At 35.6% G+C, this 18061-nt stretch overlaps 1 protein-coding gene across 1 annotated transcript; it reads left to right on the top strand.

Annotated features, from left to right (window-relative positions):
- The first annotated feature begins 290 nt into the window (after nt 1–290).
- On the top strand, nt 291–16883 carry MLC1 (modulator of VRAC current 1). Its single transcript, XM_042018237.1, has 13 exons — nt 291–372; nt 889–1026; nt 1693–1876; nt 3980–4069; nt 6085–6138; nt 6298–6399; nt 9909–10010; nt 10894–10965; nt 11389–11505; nt 12225–12281; nt 13403–13525; nt 14957–15124; nt 16324–16883. The coding sequence occupies exons 3-13, from the start codon at nt 1697–1699 to the stop codon at nt 16396–16398; spliced, it is 1140 nt and encodes a 379-aa protein (XP_041874171.1). The 5' UTR covers nt 291–372; nt 889–1026; nt 1693–1696; the 3' UTR covers nt 16399–16883.
- Nucleotides 16884–18061: the final 1178 nt, after the last annotated feature.

An 18061-nucleotide genomic window follows, 5' to 3' on the forward strand; every position in this document is an offset into this window, starting at 1 on the left:
CTATTAAAACAACTGTAACATTTTAATATTCTTTCAGTATTGGCTGACATGAAAAAAGGAAAATCTACAGTCTGTACAAACTGAGAAGTTGTGCTGTTCAGAAGTTTTTCTAGCATACTTTGAAGGTGATGCCCTTCAGAATACTGAAGATTTAATTGTGTCTTGGTTACAAGAGTGTTTAAAGTTTAGACAAAAGACCCTGTCATTGCTGTAGCTGTCAAGGTGCCAACATCTTCAAGATAAAAATGTTCTTTTTTGTTTCCCTTTTCATTGCCTAATAAGCAGGAGGACTGGATCCAAAGTACGCTGGCCATTGCATGTCACTGCTGCCTGCTAGATTTAAAATATGTTGTTTAGTCATCTGGTTGTTCTGTAAGTATAAATGATGGCACAATTGAAGTGTATGGGGTTTATCTGACCAATCCAGAAGACTGGGGTTAGTGGAAAAGGACAAAGAAGTGTTCTACAGTGAAAATCATAATGCTGATAGATTTCTAACCTCTAACTTTTGAACCTCCCAACTTGTTGAGCTACTGTAATACTTGAATTTTTATTTGTAGTTTTTTCTAGGAGAATATTGCATTGTAAGTACATTTTGCTCTTTTGAAACAAGAACTCGTTTGTTGGATATTGTGATCACTGGCTATTATGGTAGCTAAAACTGTTCAACTGTGAGGAAGCTTTTATTTAAGATGCTAAGTAAGGCGTAGTATTCAAACAAGAAAGAGACATGAAACTTTTAATTTGTTGGTCTGATTTGGAAGCAGCCCTATGAGATGTAGTACAGTCATTTTCTAGTGTGTTCTGTTAATTAAAATTCAGGAGGCATTTTCCTGTTCCCTGGCTTAACTGAAGTTCTTGCTGTGCTTTTGTTCCATATCTGAATAGATGTTGTTGAAAGCCAAAGTGTAAGGGAGAACTTTTCAAAGCCGGCATGACTCACTGAACGGTGAGAATATCACAAAGTGTACAGGCAGCTGTGTCCACAGGGCTGTTTTAAACTGACAGTTAACTTTTCAGTGGAAGGTAAGCACAAAGGTTTTTAACTGTTGAAAAATCTGCAGTAACTTAATTCTAATATAAGATACTCCTCAAGGTATTTTAACAGATTGGCAAGCAGGGAGGTGAACAGAAAAGGACGAAGTGAACGAGAGAAATGGTTGATACTGGGTAAATTAGAAACAGTTTGCTGTAGCTGAGTTATTGTGAGTATGTGTGTTCATGGGACTCATAGGGAAGACTCATAGGTGATAAAAAGTGTTGAAATCAAATGGAATTTATATTGAAACCTGTTTGATTATCTTTTCTGTCCTGGAGTTGAAAAAGAAAAAAGCTTTGGTTATAGAGGTATGCACTGACTAAATACCTCTAAAACTGGTTCTTAGGTCTTGAAATAAGAATCTATTGAGGTATCATAGATACACAAACTTTCAGTTTGTTGGTACTTGTACTGTATTATTATGAACTGTGACTGTAGGATGTAATTTACTTAATGTATTCAAGTAAGTTGTTAGAAAGCTTACATACTTTGAAATGTGAATACATCCAGTAATTAAATATTGCTTTTATTTATTTTGTCTTGAATACACAAAAAATCCTAGTTGAGCACTGATCTGAGTATGTGAAGGATCTAACTAATATTTTTTTCTCTTTCTTCGTAATTTCCATTATTATTTAATTGCCTTTCTGAAGTGTTATGACCAGGGAAGAAGGTTACAGAGAAGAATTTAGCTATGATAGGATGGCAACTTTGGAGCGAGGAAAACAAGAGAATGGAAATTATATACCAGATATCAAATCCAGTGACCTTCAGCTGTCAAAGAGGCTGCATCCTTGCTTTAGTTACAAAACATGGATATTTTCTTTGCTGATGGGAGTAAGTACTTTAAATGATACCAAATTTAAAAATATATGTGAGGCCTTAGTGCCCAGCAGTCTGTTCTGTTTGACATCATTTGAAGACTCATAATTTCACTGATAGTGTTGAAAAAAATCTTTGTAAAAAAAAAACCGTATTAGCAAATCTGGAATGTAGTAATTCACTGACTACTGGTATTCTTTGGATATTTTTTTACTAATCAGAGATGATATGTTAGGCTTATTTTTATCATTAACACTAATCATATAAGCAGACAATAAGTATGATAGTGGTAAATACCAGCCCAAGTGTATGTATAAGCTGTGCCTTTTGGTAGAGCATATAGAGTATGCTGACCATATGCATTCTTTTAAAAATATTTTTAACTATTAAATGTACTGTGGCTGCCATGATAGCATTTTGGCGTTAAAAATATACTTGCCACATTCATCTGTCAGGGTTCAATAGCCACATAATTATTTGGTATAATCATTATGTAGTGAGGTGTATACTTGTGTTTCTTACATGAACATCACAGTGATTTGAATTTTTTTTGTCACTGCTAGAATCACAGGATACTCATCTTGCATGTACATCATATGCTTATCCATGTTCTGAGCCAAGTTAATTAAACTTCATTATAGCAATTAGAATTTGATCTTTTCTTTTTCTGTCAGCTTGTGTGTTTTGAAGCATAATTTTTATTAAGTGCTAAAAGTGTCTCACTGTTAATATGGTAATTGCTTGTTTTTACACAGTGAATAAAAGTATTGCCTTATTTTTGTGGAAACAGCTGAACATTTTTTCCTTTCTGACAAACTGCAAGGCTTGGATTTCCTTTCAGATGTACTCTCACATGAAAAGAGAGCAAAAGAAGTGCTGGCCTTCTTTGCACTAAATTTTCTCAAACTTATTTGTCAAAAAGGACAACTGTCTGTAATTTACTGAGTTGTTGTAAATTTTTGGAGACAATAATGTCTAATGATAATTTGCTGAAGTCATATTATCAAGAAGAATAAACTTCATGGAAAAATGAAAATGCAGTTTTATTAATAAACTAATGGAATAAATTCCTATCAGATTTTTCTCCCAAGCATTTAGTCTCTATCAACTCTACTGAAAGACAGTGTCCAGAAAAGAAAGTCTGTATGCTGAGCAACGTAAGTCATAGTGAACAGAATGATGCTTCAAGGAGCGGTTGCAAACTGTAGAGTGATATCAGAGTGGCTGATGGGCTGGTTTTGTGCAGAAACAATTTGATGAGCTTCAAGCACAATTTCAGCTTGTGGTCCATAGACTGTTCTTCCAGTCTGCCAGAGTTCTCTCTGTGTTTATACATGCACATATACTATCCTTATTTTCTGTCTTTATTTAACAAGGATTTTTAAAGACCTCCAGTAATTTTCTAACATGAAAAAAATACCCAAATAAAACAAAAGAGCCGTTCTCTTACCTTCCCCAGCCCCTTAAAAAAAATGCCTACTCAGAAGAATGACAAGGAAAAACAAAATAATGTTACTAGAAGACTCTAATCACTTATTGCAGAGTGTGTAACTGTGGTAGTTATGAAATAAACAGAAGGCTTATTAAGGGAAGAGGAGCAATTGAACATTTTTGGATGTGCAGCTGAATGAAAGCAGGAAGAGAATTTGGAGGGATGCAGGAACATAGTGGAAGAAACCTCATTAATGTATCCCAATACTATTTTTGCTGCTGTGTTCTAGCTGGCAATTGCCCAGCTGCCCATATGCATAATGAATGTTGGTGGAGTCAAGCAGAGAATGCAAAGTAGAGACATAGCTGAGGTTTCAGAAACATTTGTACCAGTAAAGACTGCAGTTACCTTTTCAGTATTTTATTGAGGTATTTGCCAGGTCAGGACAAAATGCTTGATTTAAACATGAACATTATTCATTATTAAGTCTTGGTAATCAGCAAAATATCTCTGGAAGTCAGCATATTTTGATGTTTTTCTTCAAATTTATTCACACAAAACCTGCATTCTTAAAAGTTCATCAGTAGCTCAGTTTGAAAGGGATTGATTACTGATTTTTATCTGACTAGTTGTTATTTTTTAAATAGTTTTATTAATATAAATTTATTTTATTTCTTGCTTTCCAGACTTGCCTCCTTATTACTTCTGGATTTTCACTATATCTGGGAAATATTTTTCCATCTGAAATGGATTATTTACGTTGTGCAGCAGGTTCAGTAAGCATTCTTAATTATTTGCTGCGGCTGTTTGACAGCAAATGGAATAGTAAATATTTTTTGTGGGTTTATGTCTTTTATTCTATCTGTCTTTTTTTTACAACTAATTTTCTTCATGGAAGATTTAATTCTATTTAACAGTTCATTAAATGGATTTTTGTCCCATGGTTAAGGGAGTAACAGTTGTCATAAAGACAACTGGGTTTGTGTTACCATTTTTGTTAATCAGCTCACCACTGGCATGCAATATTCATCTGCTGAGGAGTTTCTCTGTGCTTGATTTTAAGAAAATTTTGATTGCTATGCATTTGGGAAGTTTTCTGGCTATATGGTATCAAAATTTGTTTCAGATTGTATCTCAAAGTATTGATTTTTGAGTTTATTTTGCAATAATGTCCAAGTAGTGAAGCAGACTAAAGTTTTGTTGAATATTATTATTTTATTAGTAAAGTATGCATTAAAGATGCCTGACATTTTCCAAAGCCCAGTATTTTTTACTATATTTTTAGGGGTGCATATATATGTTTACTGTATTTTACACTTTAGATATTCATGAGTCTGATGTACTTGCTTTATGGCAGTATTCTGTTCTGTCATTGTTATTTTCTCAAATTGACTTATATATTTAAGTTAGGTCCAAGACTAGTGCTTTACTTGGAACAAACAAGTCCCAGGAGTTACTCTGTGAATAAGTTATCACTTGAGTTTCCACTAAAGGTGTTAAAATAAAGTTGGAGTAGTTTTTTGCAGTCAGTATCCTCACAGATACATTATTCTCTGCAACATTAGTGTTAGTTACTGAGATGTCTCTTTCTCTGCCCCTAATCTCGACTCTTTGAACTTCATGTTTATTGAGAATTTCCAAAGACCTGCTGGATCTTTGGATGCAGGTTGTTATCACATTGGGTTTGAAGGTGTATATGGTTGTGTGTCTGTATGTGAGGAAAGTGTTAGAGCTCCTACTGCAGGTAATGGCATCAGTGCAGTCAGAAGAGCCTAGGCAGATGTGGAGCCAGCTGGCCACCAAGTATCTCATTTAGCCTGAAGCTCAATTGCTCTCTAGACATTCACCATCTGGACTAGTACTAGGACTCAGTTGCCTAAACATAGTCCTGTAGTGTTCTAGAGATTCCTATGTATCCAGGACATAAAAGGATGCTTTAATTATGTTCAGTAAAGGTCATTTAGGTGTTAAGGAAGTGCTGCCAAGAATTTTACATATCAGTATTAATCTCTTTATAGTATTCCATTATTAAGCTGTCAGTGTTCAGATGTGTGGGAGGAGAATTAGAAATGTGGCATTTATTGCATGATTCATTATTTAATATAAGAACATTTTAATTACTATTTTAGGCATTTGTGTAAAATAGAGTTGGATCTGTAATGGAGCCATGTCTGTTGTGGTGGGGAACAGCTAAGGGACAGAGAACTTACTTTGTGAGAATTTTCATTTATGCATGACTTTTCCATTTATCTTTGCCCTCAAGTATGGAAACATAGTTTTTAGTGAACAGAGTGGAGATCCCAGGCACAATTCTCCAAGTGTATCTTGACTCAGCAGATTTTTCACAAGGTCCTTCGGAACTGTTCTGAGATTGGGCAAATTTTAGCTTACTCAACTGGGATGATGTCTGTTTAAAGAATGTGCAGGCCCAGTTTGGGAGTAGCACTGTTTTCTCCTGCTCAAGGATCTCAGGCCTTCTAGAGTTAATTTAAACTAACAAAGCCATGAAATTCCTCATGAAAGACTTTCTTTCTTTTGTTCATCACGTTGTGCTGGGTAGTTAATCAAAACTGAGGGATATGGAAGGTATATTTAAACTTCTTGTAATCCTCAGACACTGATTGTGATTAATGAGCTCAGTCAAGTAACACATTTTCTTCAGAGTTTTTGGTCTTCTGTTTGTCTAAGTGTACTGAAATATAAATTCAGACACATAAAATACATCTATAAAAGTATATATAAAATTTGTTGTGCAGAATATCCCACTAGTCTTCTCTTTTAATTTTTCCAGTGTATTCCTTCAGCAGTTGTGAGCTTTGCTATAGCAAGGAATAAAATTAATGTGGTAAGTATGAAATTTTATTGTCAATTTTATCTATCTATCTGTCTGTCTGTATCTGTGTATCTCTCTCTCTCTATATATATCTATATCTGTGTGTGTGTGTGTTCATATTCCCCACATGTTTCAAATGAGAGAGAAACCCATTCTGAAACTGTTTTTCAGATACCAAATTTTCAGATTCTGTTTGTCTCTACATTTGCTGTTACAACAACGTGTTTAATTTGGTTTGGATGCAAACTTGTCCTCAATCCATCAGCTATAAATGTAAGTTACTAAAACAATTACTAATTGTGATACATTTACGTTTGTTAAAAAACAAGGCGGGGCGGGACATTAGGTGGCTGGAGATCACATGTCATTACTTTGCTGCCAATATCCCGGTGTTCCTGCCTGGTCTGTGAGGAGAGATCATATAGCATAACTTTACATTTCTCTTTGACCAATGTTAGTTACTTGCAATAATATTCACAAGATGTCCATGATTATGTGATTTTAATTCTTTTCACTTGCCTATTTCTTGTCCATACTATGTGGTTGATTACTGAAAAAAGATAAGGGAGAATAACTGTGTGTGCAAATCTGGCTCTGATGCTTTTTTTTAACTCTTCTGTCTTAAGAGTAATTCAGCTGCTGACTTGCCCTCCTCTTCAAAGGGTACTGTTCCAGTGAGACAGTCTCACTGTTAGGCGGTTCACTGCCAGCTGTTTTCCATTACCCATGTGGTACAAAGAAGATGTGGAATACCATCTCTAACTATTCTTTCATCATCATATTTATTTTGCTTTCCCATGGGAAACTGCACAAGAAACTAATAGTAGGTCTTTGAAATCACTGCTGGTAGTTTAAAAGCAGTAAGACTCATAAAAAGGGTAAGTTTATCCAATTAAGTCAATTCACATTAAAGACCTGGATAATCCCTCATTGGTGTTACTTGTGTTGATACATATTTCCATGAAATAACTTTAGATAGATAGATGGAATGCAAGATTTGAGCTATGCCCTAGTCCATGACTGTGTAGGACCACTCCAGGAGGGTACAGTTCTGTCATTAGTTTGCTATCAACGTGATGGATGCGATGTGTAAAGATCCAAGCTGCCACTCTGTTCCTTCCCAGCTCTTAAAATAAGAAACCTGGTGGACAGAAATAAGTGGAACCTTGTGCATGCTGGCCACTGCAACTGAAAGTGTTCAGATCTTGAACAGGATTCAAATTAACTCCAAATTGTGTACATGCTTTTTTTTTTTTTTTTTTTGTCCTTGCAAGCTGAGTGTCTGTACCTTCATTATAGTTTGTGGGATACAGTCGGTGGGACCCTGCAATCTTGTTTTCCTCAGCATAGATGGCTAAGTCAGGATTCCCTGGCCTGAACTTACACTTCTCTTCCTTAAAAAGTGCTGTGAGATATTCTGGCCGACTTCTGTGTCTACTCTGGATGGGTGAGGGTCTCCCCTCAGTCTTGTGTCCAACATCCCATTCATGCAGGCACATTCTCCATGCAGCTGGTATAATTGAACTCCACCTCTAGTTACTGCTTGGCCCAGTAGCTTTTAAGGCTCCCTCTTTTTTCTCTTATGGAAAAGGTCTCCACTGACAGTAATGGAAATATAGAGAATGTGGGTGCATGCATCTCCTGGAGTGTAGGTGCTTGATTTGATTGCCTAACCATAAATGTGTGTCTCCATTAGGTGTGTGCTTGCTTGTCCTGCATTGCTGCAGCCACTGGTCCAGGAGGGTACCAGTGTCCTTTAGATCCTCTGTCATTTGTCAGACCTGTGCAGATGTCTTGAAACATCTATAGGATATCTTAAATCATATTAAAAGTGTGGATTTAAACAACTGTATTGAACTTAAAATTATTAAACTTGACATTAATTCAACCCTTTCATACAGTTTCAGTGAACCACATTTTAATACCTGATGCAGGTTCAGAGAAAATTGGATTAAAGTTGTGGTAATTTACTACTTTCTACTCAGTTGCACTTGCATGTTCTTTAGTCATGGAAGAGGGTTAGGGACACAGCTAGTCTGGTTCTCTGTATCTAGTGATGGATTCTATGTACAGTAGTAGTTGTACAGGGAATTTTCTTTAGCTCTTAAAAATCCAACATTGAATCTCCCATTGTTACAGAAGGTACTTCTAGCTTTAGCTGTACTTCTTTTTGAGAAATAAACTCAAGAAAATTATCTAAGCTCTGAAATTGGAGATGAGATAGTTTTGTATTGTTCTAGGTGTACTGAACTAATTTTATGAGTGAAAGAATCTATCTGATACTCTAGATATGTCGTATCAGAAAATAATACTGGAAAGATAAAACTCTAATTTGTTTACTGTTATTTTTTTAATTTTTGTTATTTACTTCTTGTACCTGGTTGTACCTCACTTGTACTAAGTGAGATGGTCCATCAGTTTTGTTACATTGCTTCTGGACTCACACTTGTGCATCTACTTGGCACTGCACTGCCAAGTGTGACGTGTGGCCTTGCCAGCTCACATCAGTATTAGTGCTGTACTAAAACATGTCTTAAGTCATGGGAATTTATAATCTGGTTTAAATTGTTCTGCGGGTCACACATTTGAAACCTCTTCTTTTGCCTAATAATTCCTGTATTCTTCACTGTAGCACATTTTCTAGAAGTTTACCACAATGACATTTTTTGCTGTTTGTGGAGTTAGTGCAACTGTACAGTCTGTTGGGTACAGCAAGGCACATAGTTCCAACTATCATTTCCTAAGCAAAAGTGAATTTCAGTGTCCAAAGAAGCCTCCTAAATCTACCACTTACTACTTTTTTCAAAAAACACGTGCTGCAAGATAGGTGTCAGAGAAAAACTGAGATTTCATCATCAACAAAGCAGGTCTGACATGAGGAAACAATATAAATCTGTTCTAATTTGTCGAACAATGGTTTACTATAATTGTATGGTTTGGAATGGAGTCAGTTCTCCTTAGACTTTTGGTACTTTGCCCCAGTGGCTTGACTGACTACCAGATGTTTTCTTGTGCTGCTGGTGGAAAAAACATGGTGCTTTTGAAGACAAGAAAGGGAGATCCACTCTGCCTAACTTGTGTGCCTCTAGGAAATGTTTCTGTCCATTTAGTGTAGGTATCTACCTCTTTTCATAAGAATAATAAGGAACAAATGAGCAATGTTAAGTATTGCATTTACTTACTTGTCTCTTGGATATGACCAATGGTGGCACCCATGTTTTTGCACAACAGTGTAGTCTGCGAGAGTCATGAAACCATGAAGAGTGTCTGTGAATGCTTTACTAGCAGTAGGCAGGCCACAGAACTGGGATCCTTGCTGCAGTTCTTTGGTTTGTGTTTTTGTTCAGCATCCACTATGGTAGCGCACCATTTGGGATTGCAGCCTAGGAGTTGTGACTTGTGACCCTCCTTCCCCGAAGAATCTTCCATAGTTGCTGCAGTGTTCCAGTTTCACGTGGAAGGGCCTGCAAAAAGCAAATGTGCACAGCAAACGCTCCCTTGTCATAAGCTCCTCTTCTGGAAGACAGCGATAAAATCCAGGCAGAATATTTCCATAAATGAAGTAAATATTTCTTTTTTAGGTTAGGCACTCTGAATATGATTTTGAGTTGTTCTTGAAATTCATCAAGAGCCAATAAAATAGTTAATGAAGTATGTAATTAATAGATATGACTAAATCTGACAGAAACCAGACAACCTGCCTAATCATGCTAGACTCAGCCCCTTCCTTTATTTTTGGTATGGAAGACATAACTCATTTATGTCTGGGATTTTACTGACAGATAAATTTCAACTTGATTCTACTTATTCTGCTGGAAATCTTCATGGCAACTACTGTGATCATTTCAGCTAGGTCTACTGAAGACTGCTGTACAAGAAAGAAAGTAGGTACCCTTAAGGATCGTGTATGTCCAAAAATTTTCCATTTTCCTGTATTACATACACTGACAATTTATTGGCAACTCTAGTATATAACTTTGCATGCTAAAACTATATTTGAACTATAAATAAAAGTACCATACAAAACAGTTATTGCTTCTTCTATCTTTTAAAAGTGCAGTGACCCCTCTGCAAAATTACCTGTTCAAAATTATACAGCACAGAGTTCTTTGAATATCTTACGAATGGGCATGGCAAATGTTTTATTTCTGTTTTATAGAATGAAACTTGGTCATGTGTGAAATATTAGAGTATGATAACTTGTATGTATGCAAGCAATACCTTTTTGAAGCCTGATGTAGAGGAAGTATTTGTCTTGTATGCCAGTTTCGTGGTATCTGGACAATGAATCTTGGCTTCTGGATTTGGGGCTATTGATAAAATTCTTTTTATTCACATGTACTTTCCCAAACTCCACTCATTTTTCTACAACAGTACTTCTTTTAAGTAAGAATGAAGCAAACATGCTATGCCATTGGAAATGCTGACTGATAAAATTGTGTAGTGTCTTGTTGTCCTTTGGCTCCTGCTAGTCCACATCTGTAAAATCTGAAGGCTCAGGAAGAAAGTGGAAAAGGGAGACAAGATGACAATATTTTGTTATCAAATGGTGGCTGTGGAACAACTAATCTGGGACTAATTAATTTTGTTTTAATGTAATTGATGTGGTCTGGCACTGGAAGACATCCTGATGTGTCACTGTCACCTCTTCTGGGCCAACCAGATGTTGCATACCACTGTTAGGATCTGTAGCAGGTTGTACAAGATATTAGAAAGAAATGTATTGCTTTGTATATTTTTTTATCATGATTTTTTTATTCCCTCTAGAATACTGCATATGACAGTGCCATTGTTTTGAGCAATGTCAGCTTTCCTGCTCGAATTCTGAAATCATACTCAGTAAGAAAAGCATTGCTTCATTAAATCAATTTATTACTTCATCTTTCTAAGTGCTAAGGTTCTCTAAAGCCAGGATGAGATCAGTGTAGTTAAGAACTTAAAGAATAAAGACAAAATGAGAGATACATAGTAAAATTGCAAGATAAATCATAACTGCTCTTTATTATGGGAAGGAGACTATTTAATGACTTAAGGATAAATAGTGTAAACTGAACTGTTGTTTGGTGGAGCTAATAAATGAAAGCATAAATATGTAAGCTAGGTAGCATTTTTCCATATTTTAGTTGTGAGAAAGTAGACTTCATGCCTAGCTAGTAGCATAAATGCATTTTTTTCTTTCCAGTGAGTTCCTTTCTATATGCAAGTAGGAAATTTTGCGTTCAAATACGTTGTTAATAATTTGTCTGGTCTTATTTGTTTTAGGTAATTGAGGTGATTATTGGAATTTCATCAGTATTTGGTGGAATAATTGCTTTGAATATGGATGTTCTAGTCTCAGGTCCATACCTCTCAGTAACGTTCTTTTGGATCTTAGTTGCTGTAAGTAGTGCAAATGGAAGGTACTCTTTTAAAACAATGGCTTTTATTTAATGTTTTTTTCACTTTTCTCCTCCCTACCGGAGTATTTATTTGGCTCTAATACTGTTTGGGAATTGCTGCTTAGCAAATGAATTAGTACTTTAATATACTTAATATATTTATGCAATATTTTTGTTCTGTTTTGGTTTGCAATACTTAGGTAAAGTGTTCTGATACATTTTCAGCCCTCAATTCAGTAAAATAGAAATGAGTATTAAGGATATTAGAAATGAGGTGTTTTGTCAAAAAAGTCATAGGTTCTAGAATATTTCAGGATGCAAAAGAAAAAGTTGAGTTTAGTTTCAGCGTGGTAGAATCCTTAGAACATCTTATTTAACCTCTCAGTTTTAACTGTTTTAAAAGTCTGAGCCTGTGATTGGTAGCCCTTATCCCTAATAACAGCCTGTACCTGTGAGCAATGGATTCATAAAGGATGTTGTGCCACCCTGCTTGCCACAAAGGAACTGATTGAGAAAGAAGACAATGATGATTAGGTTTATATATGGCTCCTGTGTCTGTAAAATTCCTCTGCATGGAGTGGGAAAAGTTCATAAACAAGCTTTTCAGCATTCAGAATTCACAAAAGAAAAAAAGCTGTGAATAGTGGGAATTACTGTAACTCAATTGTAATTTTTGTAGTTTTCAAGTCAATAAATACTTTGTTACACTTTTTTCTTTAGTGCTTTCCAAGTGCTATTGCAAGTCATGTAGCTGCTGAATATCCAAGTAAATGTCTGGTAAGTGTGTAAAATTCTTGGATTTTGTCATTAGAGTGGAATAATGCTAAGAAAGTCTGCCTGACAGTGGGCACTAATCAAGTTTGCTCACTTGTTTTTAGCTGCTTCTACAAAATGTGACAGAAATGTGTTAGCTGGTATCCCTTAAAAGAACTCTGGTAGATCCTTTGGAGGCTTACTTTCATCAGTTCTAGAAAAGAATTTGAAGAGTTTGGTTTCTTTTTTTTTTTTTTTTTGTTTTGTTTTTTGTTTTGGATATTTTTTGGTTTTTTTTTTTTTTCTTTTTTGTAGTGCTTCCTTGGGCAAAGATATTACTATAGAAAAATGACATGCTTCATATGGTATGCCCAGAACTGCTCTCAAGCTTGTGAGATGAGGTTCCCTTTTTCTTTCATTATCAGTTGTGGTTTCTGAAAGAAGAAAATTAGGTGTGCAGGCTACACTGGACCTAGAACCTATTTTAAACAAATTCTTCATGATTAGCAACAAGAACTAAGTATATTTAGTAGAGTGCATTTATTCCTTGAATGTTCTAGATGTGCAGTTAAGGCTCCTTAAAATATCTGTTCCAAGTAATAGTCATGCAACCATATTTAAGTGAGTAATGATGCATGACCACAATTGAAGTCAGAATATAATCCCGTAGGGGTGATATTTGAATGAAACTTGGCTGCTGTTGTATGGCAATAAATTTGCCTCAGGGAAACTCAAATTTATTTGCATAAGATTTTTTTAGGTTGCAAGTCTGCAATATCTGTTGTTAATTCTCATGAGTTCATATAAATTGAAGAATAAATGGTACTTCTATACTGGCTCTTCAGTTTGGGTATTGCTTCCTCTATGTGCATATGAAAGGCACTTGTAAAATAAAGCAAAAACATCATCATCTGTATTGAATGAAATATGAATTACAAATCAACAGTGTTTTGGCTAGGAAACTTAAGTTATTCAAAGCTTGCTTCTGTATCTCCATGAAATGTGGATGGCTCTTAGTATTTGCCTTTTATGTGTAATCTTACACAGTTTTGCACACTTTTGTTATGCTTGCTTCAAGGAAACAATTCACAAACCAGAGTTAACTTTTAAAATTATTATTTAACATTTATTATCTTATTTTTTAGGTTGAGGTCCTGATTGCCATTAGCAGTGTTACCTCTCCTTTGTTGTTCACCGCTTCAGCATACTTATCCTTCAGTATCATGCAAGTGGTTGACATCTTTAAAAGTTATCCACCTGCTGTTAAAGTAGGTGTTTTTATGCAATTGAAAAATGAACCTCTATCTATTACAGTAACAAGTTAGTAGTAAATTAGGCAATATATGAAGACAAGGTACTGCATTATAAAGATTGAATGAAATGTTATAGAAAATATTTAACGACTTTTGTTTAACTTACGATATAATTGAAAGTATGTTACATCTATTGGCACCCCAGAATTAGAGTTTAAAAAAAGTAGGATATTATTTTAAAGGCACAGTAAAAATAATATACAATATGCTAGACTCCTTGAGGCTTTTATAATTTGTAGCATTTAAATTAAAGATTCTAGGTCTCCTTGAAGAATACATTTTTCTGTTTCTTAGGATGTTTACTAATAGTCGGGATTGTAAGCCTGTACCTGGATTCATTCAAAGTCTGGATTGGGACAGAGAAGAAAAAGTTTGCAAAGTTTAAATTATTTTGGTATGAAGTGTTACTCATGCACTGCTGAAGAGCTTTCCAGGGCTCTACTGGCAGTGTTTACCAATCCCTGACAATGTTCAGAGAACCACTTATGGGCGTTAGACCAGTGTCAGTAAGAGTCTTTACTCTTAGCATCCACTAGTCATTAAGTAGTCTTGTAATTTTAGAAGAAAGGATGGAAAATGTTTATTAAATTGGTGTCTCAGGGACTGGAAAATCAGCTTCTGAGTATGTGATCCTGTTCTTATTCTGGAGGAGTGTACTGTGTTGTTGAACCTCAGGAGTGGCCACCGCTTACATACCCTCTTTGAGTAGCTTCTCCTGTCACACATGTTGGAGACAGATGACTGCACTGTCTAGACAGTTGGTATGCCCTGCAGAGCATTTCTTATATTCTTACTCTGTGTCTGGTTACAGCAACAGTGGGCTGCTCTGCACAGGAGGACGAACAATAGAGCAGGAGTAACAGCAAGGCAGAAAAAGAACAGTAACTTCATTGGCAAGCAGGGCAGTCCTACAGCACCCCAAAAAATAGTAAAGCAAGGCAGGTCCAGCCATGGTAGCCAGGTTCAATCAATGCTTCAGTGATTGCCAGGTAAGTCTACAGTACTGAGGCAGATCTAAGGTCATCCAGGAACTCAGGTCAGCAGGGCAAGGTCAGGCCAGCAAGGCACAGGGCCAGGCCCAGGCATAGCTGGGACATTGCTTAGGCCAGAAACAGCAGTAAGACACTGTTTTAGAGGATGATTTCCTCAGTTCTGTTCTGTTTCCAGAGGAAAAGATAATTTGGCAAATTAACATTTTTTTAAAAATTACAGATCTCTTCTACTTTCAGCAAACTCAGGCACTAAAATTTTAGTTGAAACTTTATGCTGAAATAAACTGTAAATGATAATTTGAATTAAAAAATCTAGATATGAATCTTTATAGAGGTGGGGACATTATAAAATATTTTATTCTGTTATTAGTTAAAAATGTATGTCTATTTTCAGCAATCTTATGATGTACTCCTGTTGCTTCTGATGTTGATGCTGCTAATTCAGGCATGCCTTACTATTGGAACTGTAATACAGTGTGTGAATTACAAGACAAAAATGAAACTACAAGATTCATCATGGACACCATCACAGGTTAAAAAACAGGAATACAGAACAACAGAGGTATGTATTTATACCCATGAGAAAATTTGAAAATATCTGTTTTAAAATAATCTTTTGGTAATGTTTTGTGGTCTTAATTTCTGATCTTAATTCAGACGACAATTAAAAGCTGTTCTATGAAACAGAATTTTGTAATCAAGAGATAATAGTTTGCTGGTTGGATGATAACTGGGCATGACATAGAGCACAGAACTGTACCCCTTAGGCTTTCCTCTTTGCTGTACAGAGCTACACCCTTAAAGATTAAAGACCCTTAAGCATGAGTAACTCATGCTTACTGCACTAGAAAGAGAGTGCTGAATTCAGTCCCTGCTCTAAGGAGAGCATCTGGACTGAAACAGCACTGGATAGAAAGCACTGGGAGCAGAGACTGGAATCAGTCAAGTCAGTAAACAGCTGCTAATGGAAAGTGGAAGCTTTGGAATTGTGTCCCCTCAGGCTGCTGAGGGTATTTGGTGTAGGTTGCTTATTTTCTGGATCTGTGTCCTGAGACTTATGTTTTGTATAAAAGATGAAGCACAGCAGCCCTTCACTGCTGCAAGTCACATTTTGGAGCATAGGTCATGGCACGGCTGAACACGTCTCTGCTGAGGATTATTTACAAAAATATTCCTGGTTTGTGAGTCACTGAAAAACTGGGCGAGTTAAATGCTAAAAGGAGCACTTTCTCCACAAAAGCAACACTTTTTTTGCTTACCTTTTAGTATTTAAACACATGAATAATGTTATAGGTGAAGTTGCAGGTCCCTTTGGCTTCTCAGAAGTCTGTGTTCTTAGGCAAGGCCTTAATTTGCTTGCATGTATGTAGGTGAATCTTGCTTCAGTTGCACCACTAGGGGCTGCTTCTGGCTTTGGGCTTAAAGGTTTAGGTGTGAGGGCTTTCAGTCATGTTTTAGAAAGAATCTCGAAAAAGTATCTTAAGTAACAAGTTTAAAATAGGAATTTGGCCAAATTTCTTTGACCCAAATGTTTCAAATATTATACAATTTACACTATTATGTTTTATATCCTAAATATAAACTCTGTAATATACAAAACTATGTGATTTACAAACGTATAGAATATTTTAATAGCTCTGGCTGTAACTATTCACATTTGCATTCTCCTAGCTTCTCTCAGCTATTTATTTGCTTGAACTTCAGGTTTTAATCAAAACATTTTTTCATGTTTGCATTTGTCTGAAATTTTTTTGCTTTTAGGTTTCCAATAATACCTTAAAGGATTTTGACAAAGATAAAGCTTGGAAAGCAGTTGTGGTGCAGATGGCTCAATAGTTTGGATTCTACAAATGCAGCCAATACAGCACAATCCAATACAGTCAATCAACTGAATTAAAGTTTAAAAACTTTTCAATTTTTAAACAGCAATATAGTTGCAGCAGTAGGAGCCATGGAATAACACAGTAAATGATGTATCTTTCTAATAATTTCAAAATACCTTGATAATATTTTTAACGTATCTGTCTTTTCTGTTGGTATCTGTAGTCTAGAGTTGCTTTAGAAGATACCTTTAGAAACAGGTCACATGGATTTATGCTGATGGCAAAGTAAAATATTGCAATACGTAGTAGGCTTCATATATTTGCAAGAGATTGTTATAACTGCAGTTATGCAGTCAGTGTGACTGATAAATGCTTTTGTAAAGTTATGAGTACAAGTCATAATTGATGTTTTTGCTTATACTTCACTTTTGTAGGAGTTGTAAAGTTGTTCTGCATCTTATTGCTTTTATATAAATAAAAGTCTTTATTATGTGGAAACTCGAGAATGTGGATTGACATTCTAATCAGAGAGGTGACTACAGAATATTCTTTCCCATTAAACTTCAATTTCTGGACTATTAAAAGGGGAAGTGGCATTTTCTGAGTGCTGGGACACAAAAGCTACTAGCCAAAACAAAAACATCCAACAAACAGAAGCAATTGGCCAAATAACGGGAGATAATACTGACATTAAAAGAGGATTTTTTCACATAGGAAAGCTTATTTTTAGGTATATTACTTTTCATTTATTTATTTTCCTAACTATCTTGAAAACCTATGAAACGTAGCTGCCCTGAAACAAGGGACATCCCCCATACAGATTACCTTTTCCTATAGCTGAACTGTGTGTATGATCATGTAGATTTCAAACACTATTAGAATTTCCATGTTAATAGGAATTTTGGTGTAACCAGGGTGATAGCTGCTGACAAGATGGTGGTGGGATTATTTTTTCCTGTTTTTATCATTTTATTGATGATTTTTGAGAGGTTAAAGACTTCGAAGTTCATTCTTTTTTTAATCTGAAATAACTCAGATAATTTCATTTGTTCAGAGCATGCTGTAAAGCTTAACTCTTTGCTTTGGAGAAAGGGAAAGAAAAAGAAAAAGGTGTGTAGAGTGCAGAGCCTTTCAGGTACACTAGCATGTTTCTTTTCATTTTGGGAAAGCTGGCAGTTATTATGGGATTTAAATACATGGAGGGTACTCTTTCAAGTTTAGAGCAGTGCTTCTTAAGAGCCTGTACACAGCAACCTCCCTGTCCACCTAAAATAATAGGCTATGCTTTTGGTCCAGAGTAGTACATCAACAACCAGAGGCTGCAGCTGCTGTTTCTTAAACAATGCAAAATTTCATGCCTGTACTGGTGGTACTTGTGTGAACATTCTCTCAACCTAACAGCTAATTGAATTTATATCCGCCACAGTCCTACTGATTTTGCAAGTAGGAAAAGTTAGGGTTTGATGGTACACTATTTTTTTAAAGCTGCAAAGAAATAATGACGGTTCTACCTAAAAATAAACATCTAAACAACTTTCTAAATATCATACATGAAAGTGGAGAAAGACTGTAGACGGTGTAGAATTTCTTCATGAATTATTGTAAAGTGAAAAGATAGTAATATGCAGAATAGTGCAAATGTAACTTAACTGTTTTCTTACTGCTTTGTTTTCCTT

Source organism: Corvus kubaryi, unplaced genomic scaffold (genome assembly GCF_017639235.1).
Source record: "Corvus kubaryi isolate FWS band 111438036 unplaced genomic scaffold, C.kubaryi_AGA036_p1.0 137, whole genome shotgun sequence".
Taxonomy (NCBI): Eukaryota; Metazoa; Chordata; class Aves; order Passeriformes; family Corvidae; genus Corvus; species Corvus kubaryi.